Genomic DNA, 14,088 nt, shown 5'->3' on the forward strand with positions numbered 1-14,088 from the left:
GGGACACAGGGCGGTGGTGCCAACGCCTGAAACCCCCGGGACGGCTCCTTTCCCTGGCCCAGGGTACCCCCAGGTGCTGCAAGCAGGGCCGTCTTTAGCCATTTTGGTGCCCTAGACAGCCCCCCTGTGGGGGAGAGGGGTGCGGCCCCAGGCCTGCGCGGGGGGGGGGGGCTGTGCCCAAGGTCTGCGAGGGGCAGGAGAGGGCTTGGGGGGCAGGTGAGTGCAGAGAGCCCGACCCCTGCTGCAGTCCTCAGGGGAAGGGGTGGAGTGGGGGGGGGCTTTGGGGAAGGGGCGGAGTGGGTGCGGGGCGGGGGCGGAGCAGGGGTAGGATGAGGCAGTGGGAGTGGAGCAGGGGCGGGGGCTTTGGGGAAGGGGTGGAGTGGGGGTGGGGCGGGGGCGGAGCAGGGGTAGGAAGAGGGGGGTGGGGGTGGAGCAGGGGCGGGGGCTTTGGGGATGTCACGGAGTATTGGGGGACTCAGGGCCCTGCACCCCCGGCTTCCTGCGATTCACCATGACTCTCAGCCAGCCAGTAAAGCAGAAGGTTTATTTGGATGACAGGAATACAGTCCAAGACAGGTCTTGCAGGCACAGACAACAGGGCCCCCCTCAGTTAGGTCCAGCTTGGGGTCCCAGGGCGCCCCAGCCCCCTTGGGAGGTCAGAGCAATCTCTGCCTCCCAGCCATCTCTCCAGCCTGCTTCCAGCCCTCTGCCTTCAGCGACCCCTCCCACAGCCTTTGTTCAGTTTCCCGGGCCAAGGTGTCACCTGGCCTCCAACCCCTTCCTGGGTTCTCATGTTACAAGCTCAGGTATGCGCCCTCGGGCAGATACCATCCTACAATGCAGACTATCCTAGTCACACTCCCCTGTCAGCATTCACAGACCACAGTAAGAACAGGCCCAGTTCGTCACAGGGGAAGGGGTGGAGTGGGGGTGGGGCAGGGGCGGAGCAGGGGTAGGAAGAGGCGGGGCTGGGGTGGAGCAGGGGCGGGGGCTTTGGGGAAGGGGTGGAGTGGGGGTGGAGCAGGGGTAGGAAGAGGGGGGTGGGGGTGGAGCAGGGGCGGGGGCTTTGGGGAAGGGGTGGAGTGGGGGTGGGGCGGGGGCGGAGCAGGGGTAGGAAGAGGGGGGTGGGGGTGGAGCAGGGGCGGGGGCTTTGGGGAAGGGGTGGAGTGGGGGTGGGACAGGGGCGGAGCAGGGGTAGGAAGAGGCGGGGCTGGGGTGGAGCAGGGGCGGGGGCTTTGGGGAAGGGGTGGAGTGGGGGTGGGGCGGGGGCGGAGCAGGGGTAGGAAGGGGGGGTGGGGGTGGAGCAGGGCCGGGGGCTTTGGGGAAGGGGTGGAGTGGGGGTGGGGCAGGGGCGGAGCAGGGGTAGGAAGAGGCGGGGCTGGGGTGGAGCAGGGGCGGGGGCTTTGGGCAAGGGGTGGAGTGGGGGCAGGGCGGAGCAGGGGTATGAAGAGGCGGGGCTGGGGTGGAGCAGGGGCGGGGGCTTTGGGGAAGGGGTGGAGTGGGGGCGGGGCGGGGGCGGAGCAGGGGTAGGAAATGGTGGGGTGGGGAGGAGCAGGGGCGGGGGCTTTGGGGAAGGGGTGGAGTGGGGGCGGGGCGGGGGTGGAGCAGGGGTAGGATGAGGCAGTGGGAGTGGAGCAGGGGCGGGGGCTTTGGGGAAGGGGTGGAGTGGGTTGGGGCGGGGGCGGAGCAGGGGTAGGAAATGGTGGGGCGGGGGTGGAGCAGGGGCGGGGGCTTTGGGGAGGGGGTGGAGTGGGGGTGGGGCAGGGGCGGAGCAGGGGTAGGAAGAGGGGGGGTGGGGGTGGAGCAGGGGCGGGGGCTTTGGGGAAGGGATGGAGTGGGGGCGGGGCGGGGGCGGAGCAGGGATATGAAGAGGCGGGGCGGGGATGGAGCAGGGGTAGGACGAGGCAGTGGGGCTGGGGCTGGGGCAGCAGGCAGCTGCGAATTTGGTGCCCCACATTTCCTGGTGCCCTACACAGCTGCGTACTCTGCGTCTGGGTCAGGCCGGCCCTGGCTGCAGGGGGCAGAGCAGCGAAACGCCCCATTGTTTCATGCGTCCGGAGCGGGCCCTGCGGAGCCCTGGCTGATGGCCTGGTTCACACCCGCCGCCCGGTTCTCTCGCCGGCCTGGCTCCGGGAAGGGGGGGGGTGGGCATCTCCGTCGTCATGGACGAACCCATCATACGCGATCATGAGAGTCTTAGCTAAGACTTTCGCCATGTTGAGAAGCTCCTGCCCTTTGGAATCGGTTATTTCCTTCCTCAGGTCGGCGATCTCCTCCCCCAGCATCTGGGCCATTTCCTTAAAACCCTGCTGGAGCATGGCCTCCTGCTCCTTCAGCTTGCTCTCCAGCACCCGCGCCGCCTCCTGCCGGGCATTAGCCGCCTCCTCCACCACCTTGGCCTCCAGCTGCTTCACGATCTCCTGGTGGCTGCGCTCCTGGTCCTTCATCAGCCGCTCCGTCTGCAGCCGCTTCTCCTCCGCCGCCTTCCGCTGCTGCTCCAGCAGCTCCGCCGTCTGCTTCTGGGCTTTTGGCAAAGCAGGTGACAATTAAAACGCAAGCCAGTCTCCAGCTTCCCTGGACCCTTGCAGGCTAAGTATCGGAGAGAAAGCATTGTGGGGCACCGCTACCCGACCCACAGCACATGGGCAAGGCCGTACTGACAACTGTGTGCCCACTCACACGGCTATTGCACACGGAGAGGGCTCTGGCCCCGGATAACTTTCAAAAGCCCTTCCTATTTGCCTTAATCTGCTCCCCTGGAAACCCCTTTCCCTTCCCCGGGAGCAGAGGTTGGCCAGCGCTGAGACGTTTGGAACCTCCTGCCTTAAATACGTACAAAGGAAATGGCGGAGCAGGTCTAGTGACATCCAATGGGCAAGATTCTAGTCTCAAAAAGAAGAACAGGAGTACTTGTGGCACCTTAGAGACTAACAAATTTATTAGTCTCTAAGGTGCCACAAGTACTCCTGTTCTTCTTTTTGCGGATACAGACTAACACGGCTGTTACTCTGAAACCTGTCATTCTAGTCTCAGTTATCCCGGTGTAGACGAGAAATGACTCTCTTGCCTTCAGATGGAGTCACTCTGGATTCACACCGGTGTACCTGAGACGGGAATCTGAGCAGGTGTGTGTGCAGCCAACCTCAAAAACGCTAGGGTGGCAAGTCCTGAAAGAGGGAAGGTGAGGCAGGAACGGGTTGGGTGGGGTCTTGAGGACTTTGTTGGAATTGCAAGCTCTCGCCGTCAGAGCAGGAGGGTCTCTGCTCTTGCTAGAGGGCTGTAGCAAAGCATGGAGCAGACGGCTTAAATCAAGGGAGGTGAATGGTGCCTCACTGCCTTAGGGAGCAGCCTGGTTTGTCTCTCTCTGGTTTGTGCTCTGAAATCTTCAGAAATAAAGTCGTGCTACGGTTCAACCTTCCAGCAAGAGGACTGATGGTTTCGTATCTAACTTCTCCGCATGCGTGTTGTGAGCAGAGCAGATCAGGGGGAAGGACAGAGGGAAAAGAATGTTTTCTTGCATTAATATTTCTCATACAATATTATCAAATCTCTTATTTGACTTTATGACTTACTGGCCAGGTCCTTTTCTGCTTCAGTCATCTTTTTGTCGACGTTGAGGACTGTTTCTGCTTCGCTCCTCTTGCTGGCCAGGAACTGTTCCAGTACCTCCTCCGCCTGGGAAGAAGAGATCGCAGAGCACGCAGCTTGGAATGGTCTGTGTGCGCCCAGGCGTCCGATACCAGCACTTCCCCCCCAGGAAAACACGGCCAATGGGAAACCCCGCGCTGCCTGGGCTGGCTCCAGAGACTCACCTTGACTCCTTTGTTGGGGGTCTTGCGGAAATCTTCCACCACCTGGTTCCGATCTCTCAGATACAGCTCGTACCCCCCGGGCTGGGAGTAGACCCCGTCTCTGAACTGCTTCTGCATGGCAGCTGAGAGCGTCTCCAGCAGGGCGTGGCAGGAGTCCTTGGACGCAGCTTCGTTCTGGCCCAACAACCGCCCGTAACTTTCCTTGATCGCCTCCTAATCAACAAAAGAGAACGAGGCAAAAGGCAGCACTGCCCTCAGTCCGCAGGGCAGACGCTCACCCTACGATCGCGCCTGCTCTCCGAGCTCTACCGGGCTTAGCTCCCTGGACTGGAAACAGCGCCCTCCCCAGCTCCGCAGGGCTCACGCGCCCGGCTGCTCTCCGAGCTCTACCGGGCTTAGCTCCCTGGACTGGAAACAGCGCCCTCCCCAGCTCCGCAGGGCTCGCGCGCCCGGCTGCTCTTGGCTACGTCTCCCCCGGGATGGAAAATAGCGTCAGCCACCAGGCAGCCCACCGACTCGGGGATCAAACTGGGCGACGGCTGGGAAGGGAGAGCGGCAGTGTTTCTCGCCCGCTTGGCCGTGGGACCATGAGCTGCTGGAAAGGTTTTTACAAACCAAAGTCAAGAAAATCTCTCTCCCCTGCAAGATCAACTCTCCTCTGTCCAGCTCTCGAAAGAGGCAGGAACAGATCAGATCGGCTCAGCCCTGCTGGCGTCCAGACGTTGGTTCCCTCCCACTCTCATGGTACCTCTAAAGGAGCCGGGACAGTTTTTGATAAGTGGTTGCCTGTCTGACGGGGGCCAGGTCGTTGTCACTGGCTCGCCCTCCCCTTTCTCACCTGCTCTGCTCAGTGAAATCATAACTGAGTTTGCCAGGTAAAGTATCACCTCTGACATCCGAGTGGGATGAAGTCCCACCTCTCAGAGCTCAGGCTCAGAGCCCTCGCTCGGCGTTAGTTGCCCTTGAGTCCTGTATTCATAGGAATTCCCACCCCGGATCAGAGCCAAAGTCCATCTAGTCCCGTTGCCTGGTTTAGATCCATGACCATCCTTTGCCTCTCCCCCAGGGTGACTTCGCCTTCAACCTCAGAAGCCTTTTGGAAGCTGAAATAAGTGAGGTCACCACATTCCCTACGTCTACACTGACAGAAGGGGTTTAAGTCTGGGCCAGGCCTTAGGATCCGGGTTTTGCCCTCAGAATCCCAGGGCCAGGGCGTCTGTCGCAGGTTAGCCGCGCTGTGCGCACGGCCTGGCAGCAAAGTGTTCAGGGAGGACCGCAGGGCCCGTGATGTTCACATACCATCAGCCGCTTGTGGTACATGTAACCCTCATCCTTGAAGGAGCGCTGCATGAAGAGCTGCAGGGCGTCCGCCTCGTGTGTCCCATGCGCCGCCAAGAGCTCGGCCAGCTCCGCCGGCAGCCGCAGCCCCCCCATCCCGGCCGCGTACTGAGCCAGCGCCTCCCTGAGGGCCGCCTCGTTCTCGATGGAGGCCATGGCGGTCACCGCGTTGTCCAGGCAGGGCACCTGCCCGCTGCGGATGGTGTCCACGTAGCTTCGCACTAAGGAGCCGAACACTGCGGGGAGGAAGGGAGGAGAGAGTCCAGTGCAGGCCCGGCTTCCAGGCTGAGCCGGGGGCATCCTGCTCGGCCACCTGCCCCCGGGACGTGGGGTCTGCCCAGCCCAATACTGCGCTGCTCTGAGATCTCAGGAGGTCTGGGTCTCAGCGAGCGAAGGCTCCTCTGGGAGCACAAAGGGACCTTCCACGTGATCATAAATAAGCTTGGGCCGAGAAGATGAGCTGGGGTGACAGTCACTCACCAAAACACCCCCAAACCCAAACCCAATGAACCCCTAAACCGCCAGAGCCCAGCAGGGATTTTACCAAAGAACCAGAGACTCCAGGAAGCCCCCAAGGGCTGGGCCCAGCTCCTCAGACACGTCGGCTCCTAACGCCCATTGATTGCAGCCGGACTTAGACATCTAGGTACTGTTCAGGATCTGGGCCGTGGCCAGGGCCGGTGCTACCATTAAGGCGAACTAGGAGGTTGCCTAGGGCGCCAAGATTTGGGGGCGCCAAAAAGCGGTGCCCCCAATGTTTTTTTACAGCGTTCCTCCCCGAGCGCGCGGTCGCCGCTCCACCTCTCCCGCCTCCCAGGCGTGCAGCACAATCAGCTGTTGGGCGCCGCACGCCTGGGAGGAGAATTAGAGCGGGGGCGGCGTGCTGGGGAGGAGGCGGAGCAGAGGTGAGCTGGGGTGGGGAGCTGCCGCATGGCTCCCCAGGGGGGGGAGCTGCTGCGGGGGGGCGCCTCAGGGTGGGGGGGCAGGGAGCTGCCACAGGGCGGGGGGGGGCAGGGAGCTGCCGCAGGGCGGGGGGGAGGGGGTCGCAAGGTGGAAGTTTCGTTTAGGGCGCGAAACTTCCTTGCACCGGCCCTGGGTGTGGCGACTGCTATTGATTTTACATGAAATGCACCAGATACTGAAAGTGCTGAGGGGCAGGTTCCAAGTGATGGTAGATAGATAGATAGATAGATAGATAGATAGATAGATAGATAGATAGATAGATAGATAGATAGATAGATAGAGGGGGTGGATGGGGATAGATAGATAGATAGATAGAGGGGGTGGATGGGGATAGATAGATAGATAGATAGATAGATAGAGGGGGTGGATGGGGATCGATAGATAGATAGATAGATAGATAGATAGATGGGGCGGATGGGGATAGATAGATAGATAGATAGATAGATAGATAGATAGATAGATGGGGTGTATGGGGATCGATAGATAGATAGATAGATAGATAGATAGAGGGGGCGGATGGGGATAGATAGATAGATAGATAGAGGGGGTGTGTGGGGATAGATAGATAGAGGGGGGGTGTGGGGATAGATAGATAGAGGGGGCGGATGGGGATAGATAGATAGATAGATAGAGGGGGGGTGTGGGGATAGATAGATAGAGGGGGTGGATGGGGATAGATAGATAGATAGATAGATAGATAGATAGAAGGGGTGTATGGGGATAGATAGATAGATAGATAGATAGATAGATAGATGGGGTGTATGGGGATAGATAGATAGATAGATAGATAGATAGATAGATAGATAGATAGATAGATAGAGGGGGCGGATGGGGATAGATAGATAGATAGAGGGGGTGTGTGGGGATAGATAGATAGATGGGGTGGATGGGGATAGATAGATAGATAGATAGATAGAGGGGGTGGATGGGGATAGATAGATAGATAGATAGATAGAGGGGGTGGATGGGGATAGATAGATAGATAGATAGATAGATAGAGGGCGTGGATGGGGATAGATAGATAGATAGATAGATAGATAGATAGATAGATAGAGGGGGTGGATGGGGATAGATAGATAGATAGATAGATAGATAGAGGGGGGGTGTGGGGATAGATAGATAGAGGGGGTGGATGGGGATAGATAGATAGATAGATAGATAGATAGAGGGGGTGTGTGGGGATAGATAGATAGAGGGGGCGGATGGGGATGGATAGATAGAGGGGGTGGATGGGGATAGATAGATAGATAGAGGGGGTGGATGGGGATAGATAGATAGATAGCGGGGGCGGATGGGGATAGATAGATAGATAGTTTGGAGGAGGCCCTGCAGCAGGACCGCGAGGTGGTGTTGGGGCTGTTTGCGGGGGGCAGCCGGGGAGAAAGCCCCCAGGGCCTGGTTTGAAATGCAGCAAGCGAGCGCTGGAGGCTGGGACACGGGCCTGTTTCGCTGAACCGCAGCTATTACAAGACGGTGCGAAGGCCGTGGTCCCTGAGCTGACGTACGTCGGCCGGTGACGGGCTGCCCTCCGGGGACGGTCTTGACCTGCGACTCCCGCAGGACGTACTCGCAGAAGCTGGTGGCTTGCGCGAGGAACTGCGGGTGCAAGGCGCTGTCCGGCAGCGTGGAGAGCTGACTCATTTCCTCCCCCGCCACGGGCGGCACGAAGACAAAGCACTTGCGGGTGGGGAAGTAGTTGCGAAGGCAGTCCCGGGTCACGTTGTAATCGGACACTTCCTTCGTGAAACCTGGAGACTCGGAAACAGAGACCCGCTCAGCCCCATGGCCCCCACCCGGCCCTTGCAAAGCAGCTCCAGGGGCTTTCTGGGCGCCGGATTCGCATCTTACTTCAGTGCGGGGGGACCCGGGGCTGCTGCGGGAGTGTCTGAATCATTGAGCAGCCGTTTGCCTTTCTCCACCCAATGGGCTTTACAACCCCCCCCCTCGAATTCAGCCTCCCAGCCCCCCAGCCCAGGGAAAGAGGAAGCGTCATTAGGCGACTTGTCCAGTCACACAAGACCTGAACCCAGGAACCCCGTTTCCCTCGCCCCAGAGGAGAGCCCAGAGGGGACCGACGCCGCAAGCCAGCAAACAGGAACAAACCCCGACTGACTTCAGAACATGGCTGTGTCTGTAACTCACACTAACACATCTCCTGGGGGGAGGGATAGCTCAGTGGTTTGAGCATTGGCCTGCTAAACCCAGGGTTGTGAGTTCAATCCTTGAGGGGGCCACTTGGGGCAAAATCAGTACTTGGTCCTGCTAGTGAAGGCAGGGGGCTGGACTCTATGACCTTTCAAGGTCCATTAATATCTCCATTAATTTATTTATTTTGTTCTCCCGCCAGCCTCAGGGAGGTGGATTATCTACATCGCTGAGACCCGCCCGTAGTGTAGACATGGCTCCAGCCTGCCAGAGCGTCAGAGTGAACGGACCTGGTCGCTTAGCTCAAGCCAAACAGGCTCATCATTTTAGACTCAGGAGCCAAGAAGTTAATTTCCTGGATCTTCTCACCCACAGTCAACCTGTGGAACTCTCTGCCGGGGGATGTTGTGGAGGCCAAAAGTATAAGTGGGTTCAAAAAAGAATTAGCTAAGTTCATGGAGGACAGGTCCATCAATGGCTGTTAGCCAGGATGGGCAGGGACACAACCCCATGCTCCGGGTGGCCCTAAACCTCTGACTGGCAGAAGCTAGGACGGGATGACAGGGGATGGCTGATTGGAGAAATGCCCTGATCTGTTCCTTCCCTCTGGAGCACCTGGCGCCGGCCGCTGTCAGAGACAGGACACTGGGCTGCGGGGACCCTTGCTCTGACCCAGTCTGGCCGCTCTTACGATACAGATGCAAAAAACGCTGAAGAAAATCGGCCCTAAAAGAACAGAGGTTCCATGAAGTCTCGCAGGGACTTTGCTGCTGGTGCCGGGTCACCGGAAGCCCTGGAGATCCCCCGGGGCTGGGCTGTGGAGAAAACTCTCCCAGAGCGAGCTGGCCAGAAGGAACCCACACAGCCAGGCCTAGTCGCCAAAGCTCAAAGCCGAGGCCGTCGTTGCCTGAGTGGTGACGAGGCTGGGGGAAAACACGGACATGTCTTTCTTACCCTTCCTCCTCGCGAGCGCGCTCTCCAGATAGTCGTCCTCCGTCACCGCCTGCCCGTTGAGCTTCAGCTCCAGCGTGAAATCCCGAACGGCCCAGATGAATTTGGGGAAGAAGCGGGAGTACTGAGTGTCGTCCTCAAAGCCATCCCCGGCCTGGGCTTTCATCCGGATGTGGGTGCTGATCTCAGACACAAAGCTACTCATGGGGCTGAGGAACCTAGCAAGGCATGGGGCAGAACAGCCCCCCCGAGTCTAACGTGGAGCCCTCCCCCGCCCCCCAGGCCCACCCCCACAAGGATACTGCAGCTGATCCATGGCGTACTGGTCGATGGTCCCTTTGCTGTTGTAGACCAGGGTGCTGCTGAGGAGCACGGCCAGCGCGAAGATCCACGCATCGTTCTTGGTGTCGCCCTGCGTAGGAAGGAGAAGGCTGGTGGGGTTGAGGTTTGGGGCCCTAGCGGCCAGCGGGGCTGGAGAGACGAGCCCCCTCCCAGCGACGCCGTGACGAGGGACAGCCCGCCTGGGAGACGTGGGCCTTTGCCTGGGTTTGCACCCTTGGCTCCGGGATTTCTGGGGGTGCTGCTGAACGCACGATCCCTGCGAGAGCTGCCACACGGCTGCCGCCCAACCAGCCCAAACTCCAGGCGGCCGCCCCAGAGCTGAGCCCCGAGTCCTCCAGCTCCACCGCTTCTGCTGTCAGTTACCGGGCCGGCCTCCCTCCCTCCTGAGCTGGGCTGAGCTGTGCCGAGTGGGGAAACCCCCCGACACATTCAACCGGCAACCGGCCATGCGAAAACTGGCCAGGTGGCAGCTCTACCTCCCGCTCAGTGGCTCCTACCCCGGATCGCTCTGGAGAAAGCTCCCACAGACGGCGCTAACCTTCCCCGGGGCCTCTCTGGTCTAGGGTTACCAAACGTCCGTATTTTCCCGGACACGTCCGGCTTTTTGGTTCTTAAATCGCCGTCCGGGAGGAATTTTTAAATATCTAAAAACGTCCGGGATTTTGGAAAGACTGCCCGCTTTTCCCCCAGCTCCCAGTGCTTGCACCATGAAACAGCTGTTTCGCACTGCTGGGAGGGAGGGGGCTGGGGGGGAATGCGGTGCGCTCGGGGGAGGAGGCGGGGCCGGGGCAGGGATTTGGGGAAGGGGTCCAATGGGGCAGGGAAGGGGCGGAGTTGGGGCAGCGTCGGGGGGCCCGTGGAGTGTCCTCATTTTTGAAGGTTCAAATATGGTAACCTTACTCTGGTCTTGATGCCCTGCGGAGCCTGGGAAACCCCCCCCCCCCCCCCCGTGGAAATGGACCTGTTTGCCCAAGATGCCCTGGAGATCCCACATCACTGCAGCCAGGCGCCCAAGGTTTCGTTTAGTTTCCTTGCCCTGCCAGCAGTTGAGGGCAGCTCCCTCCTGGGCGTGAATTGGGCTCCATGTGCCGCAGAGCCGGGCAGCCGTCTGGGGAGGGGGCAGAGCTGGAGTCTCGCTTGCAGCCAGGGACTGGGGGGAGCCGGAACTGGGGAGCTGGTCAGCCTGGGGACCAGGGCAGCAGACAGAGGCCAGGGAGCGGGAAAGATGAGCCCCTGACCCCACCTAGGAGCTCCTGCGTTCCCTGCCACGCACGGGGGGGAAGGGGCAGTTCTGAGCCTGGCGGGGAGCTGGGGGAAAACGACGCCATTTCTCAGAAAGTTACAATAATTGATCCAAATAACCAGCCGCCAGCATGACACCGTTTACACGGAGGGGGCGTTTGGGGGCTGCCGCGAAGGGACGAGAACAAGGGATGTTTCCCGGCAGGAGAACATGTGGATGAGGCCAGGGAATTTGGGGTTCCCGCTATGGGGTTTGCCCCACGGTGCACCAGAGGGGTCTGGCAAGGGGGGCGGCCAATCATACACAGGCCGGGAGATGGACGAGATGAGCCGCTAGGACATTTCCACCTCACCCGTCTCTGAGAACGGTGCACTCCGTCGCCTGAGGTCGTGCGTGTCGGCCATGCAGGGAGCTCCCGGGAGCGGTGGGCAGGGGGCCCGCGCCCCTGGCAGGCAGGGCTGGCCCCGATGCCCCAGGCTGGCGCTAGGGGGCGCTGTGCTGCAGGGGGGCAAGGTGGGGGGCTTTCCCCTGGCAGTCAGGGCTGGCCCCGATACCCCAGGCTGGCGCTAGGGGGCGCTGTGCTGCAGGGGGGCAAGGTAGGAGTCTCTCCCCTGGCAGTCAGGGCTGGTCCCGATGCCCCAGGCTGGCACTAGGGGGCGCTGTGCTGCAGGGGTCTCTCCCCTGGCAGGCCTGGCTGGCCCCGATGCCCCAGGCTGGCACTAGGGGGCGCTGTGCTGCAGGGGTCTCTCCCCTGGCAGGCCTGGCTGGCCCCGATGCCCCAGGCTGGCACTAGGGGGCGCTGTGCTGCAGGGAGCAGGGTGCTACTCAAATTCCATTCGGGGCAATGATTTTGCCCTCTGACATTCCCTGCTGGGGTGCCAGGGGAGACGCCCCCTTTTGCTCAGGTCTGTGGGTTGGGGAGCATTTTGCTCAGCCCCCCAGGGCAGCGGGGGGTTGTGACGCGCCCCCTTTCACCGGAGGGGGGTTGGGTCCCTGCACACAGAGGCCGCCCCTCGCTCAGACCCTGCCAGTGACCTCGGCAGCTCCTGCCCCCCTCACCTTCTTCACGTCGCCCAGCCCCTCGGTGTCCAGCAGCACCAGGGTGTGGCCGGCCCGGCGGGGGTGGGGCAGGCACCACATCCAGATGCCCTTGGTGTGCGACTGGATGGTGGAGCCCAGCGAGAACCCTGGGGAGAGACAGACACGGTTGGATCCCAGGAGGTTGTTGTCACACTGCCCTTGGCACCGGGGGGAGGGGGGACCTCAGCTGGGGCATATATGGTACATAGATAGATAGATGTGGGGTCTGGGGATAGACAGACAGACAGAGGGGGTGTACGGGGATAGACAGACAGACAGACAGACAGACAGAGGGGGTGTCTGGGGATAGATAGATGTGGGGTCTGGGGATAGCTAGGTGGATGGTCACCCACTAGCCAGCACACATTGGTCCCAGGTTGGACAAACCCCCATCCCGGCCGCTCTCGGTTCCTGGCCCTGCCTCCGCGCCGGGGGCTGCACGTGACGACCCTGCGAGGTCCCTTCCAGCCCCACGTTCCCGTGGCTCGATAACAGACTCACGCGAGCCGGGGGATTTCACGGCTGGCCCAGAGGGGGAGGTGAAGCAGAAGGTCTCTCACCCGTTCTCCTGCCGGCCAGCTGGTTCAGAAGGTAGGACTTGCCGGTGCGATACAGCCCGGCCACGGCCACCACCACCACGGGCTGATCCACGCCACGCAGGGCCTCCAGCGCCTCCTCCATCACCTCCAGCCCCCCGTCGGCCAGGTTGGCGATGAGGCACACGGGCTGCTCCATCGCCCACCTGTGGAACAGCAGGCACAGAGCCGGAGCCGTGGGAGAGTGGGGGAAGGGCAGCTCCGGCGTTTCCCTCCACCCCAAACCCCTGTTCTCAGGCCGCTCCGCAGGGACCGCAGCCCCCAGCGTGAGAGTCACTGTCAGACACGCGACCGCTGCCTCGCCACCCTCCCAAGAGAGACGCCGCCGAGGGGAAGTGACTCGCTGAACATTGCATATGAAGTCAGTGGCCTGGCAGGGATAGAACCCAGGAGTCCTGGCTCCCAGCCCCTCCACCCCTGCTCTAACCACTAGACCCCACTCTCCTCCCGGAACTGGGGGACAGAGCCCAGGAGTCCTGGCTCCCACACTTCTGCTTAATCCACAAGACCATCCTACCTTAGGAAATGTAGGTGGCAAGAGATAAACTTTCTCTCCCCCTAGTTTATTCCATCCGACTCCCCCAGGGAAATCTTTATTCCACTCACTTCTCTGCATTTCCCGCTTCCGTCCCTTTCCACCCCACCAGCTCCGGCCCCGCTACACAAGCGTTCAGCTCTGTGGGCTACTGACCGGCCCGGCTGGGATCCCGCAGCTCGCTCAGGACAACCCTCGGCCTTCAGCCGCGGCTGGTCAAACACTGGAGCGCGACTGGACCAGCCACAGAGCCAGAGATTCCCCACCCGGCTCACCTGAAGAGCTGTAATTCCCCCGCTAACGGAGAGAAACGTCCCAGCCGGTAGCTTCCTCTCTGCCTCCCTCTCTTCTCTCTGCTTCTTGGAGGATGTTTGAGATTGAAAGTGAAATCGATTTCTGAGCGAGACAGGCTGGGGGAGGGAATAGCTGGTGTGGGACCCACTCCTGCCGGGGAGAGACGCTTTCGCACTTACGCAGAGCTCCTCTTCGGGGCAGGGAAACTGAGGCCTGGGCTGCACGAGAGTTCGGGGGAAGGCAGCTTCCGTCAGCCCAGTTCTGTCTGTGACCACACTCCGTACGTGCCCTACTCCCCCGAACTGAGAACAGGGCTTATGTCGGTGCAGTTACCCCAGTGTGGACACGGTGGGTTACCTCGGCTGTGGGCTCTCACTCCTGTCCATTTCATGGCTCCCTGCTTCCCTGCTCGGAGCCATGAAACGCTGTCACCCCAGAGCGAGTGGGGGGCTCCAGCGAAAGCCCAGCTGCCCCCTCCCTGGGGTTCTGGCTCCCTGCTCCAGCCGGGCTCATGCCTGGGCTCTGGGGCCCCTGTTCCCCACTGGGAGGGAGCGGGGAGCCGAGAGCCAGGGGAGCTGCACAGAGCTGAGTGGGTAAGTGGCTGTAAGTCTAACGTGGATGGACGTATGTTTGTAGGTTAGAGGAGCCCTTAGTCCATTTCCCAGCCCTCCAGGAGAGCTCAGGGCAGCTCGAAAGCTCATCTCTCTCCCCCACAGCAGCTGGGCCAATGACAGCGATTCCCTCCCCCACCTTCTCTCTAACATCCTGCACCTGACACGGCTACCGCTG

At 60.9% G+C, this 14,088-nt stretch overlaps 1 protein-coding gene across 1 annotated transcript; it reads right to left on the reverse strand.

Annotated features, from left to right (window-relative positions):
• Positions 1 to 2,069: 2,069 nt before the first annotated feature.
• On the reverse strand, positions 2,070 to 13,600 carry LOC128827132 (guanylate-binding protein 1-like). Its single transcript, XM_054010882.1, has 10 exons — positions 13,281 to 13,600; positions 12,435 to 12,616; positions 11,854 to 11,981; positions 9,512 to 9,621; positions 9,213 to 9,406; positions 7,619 to 7,861; positions 5,112 to 5,386; positions 3,813 to 4,025; positions 3,573 to 3,675; positions 2,070 to 2,524 (listed from the first exon to the last, which is right to left on the reverse strand). The coding sequence occupies exons 2-10, from the start codon at positions 12,607 to 12,609 to the stop codon at positions 2,094 to 2,096; spliced, it is 1,872 nt and encodes a 623-aa protein (XP_053866857.1). The 5' UTR covers positions 12,610 to 12,616; positions 13,281 to 13,600; the 3' UTR covers positions 2,070 to 2,093.
• Positions 13,601 to 14,088: the final 488 nt, after the last annotated feature.

Source organism: Malaclemys terrapin, chromosome 21, assembly GCF_027887155.1.
Source record: "Malaclemys terrapin pileata isolate rMalTer1 chromosome 21, rMalTer1.hap1, whole genome shotgun sequence".
NCBI lineage: Eukaryota > Metazoa > Chordata > Testudines > Emydidae > Malaclemys > Malaclemys terrapin.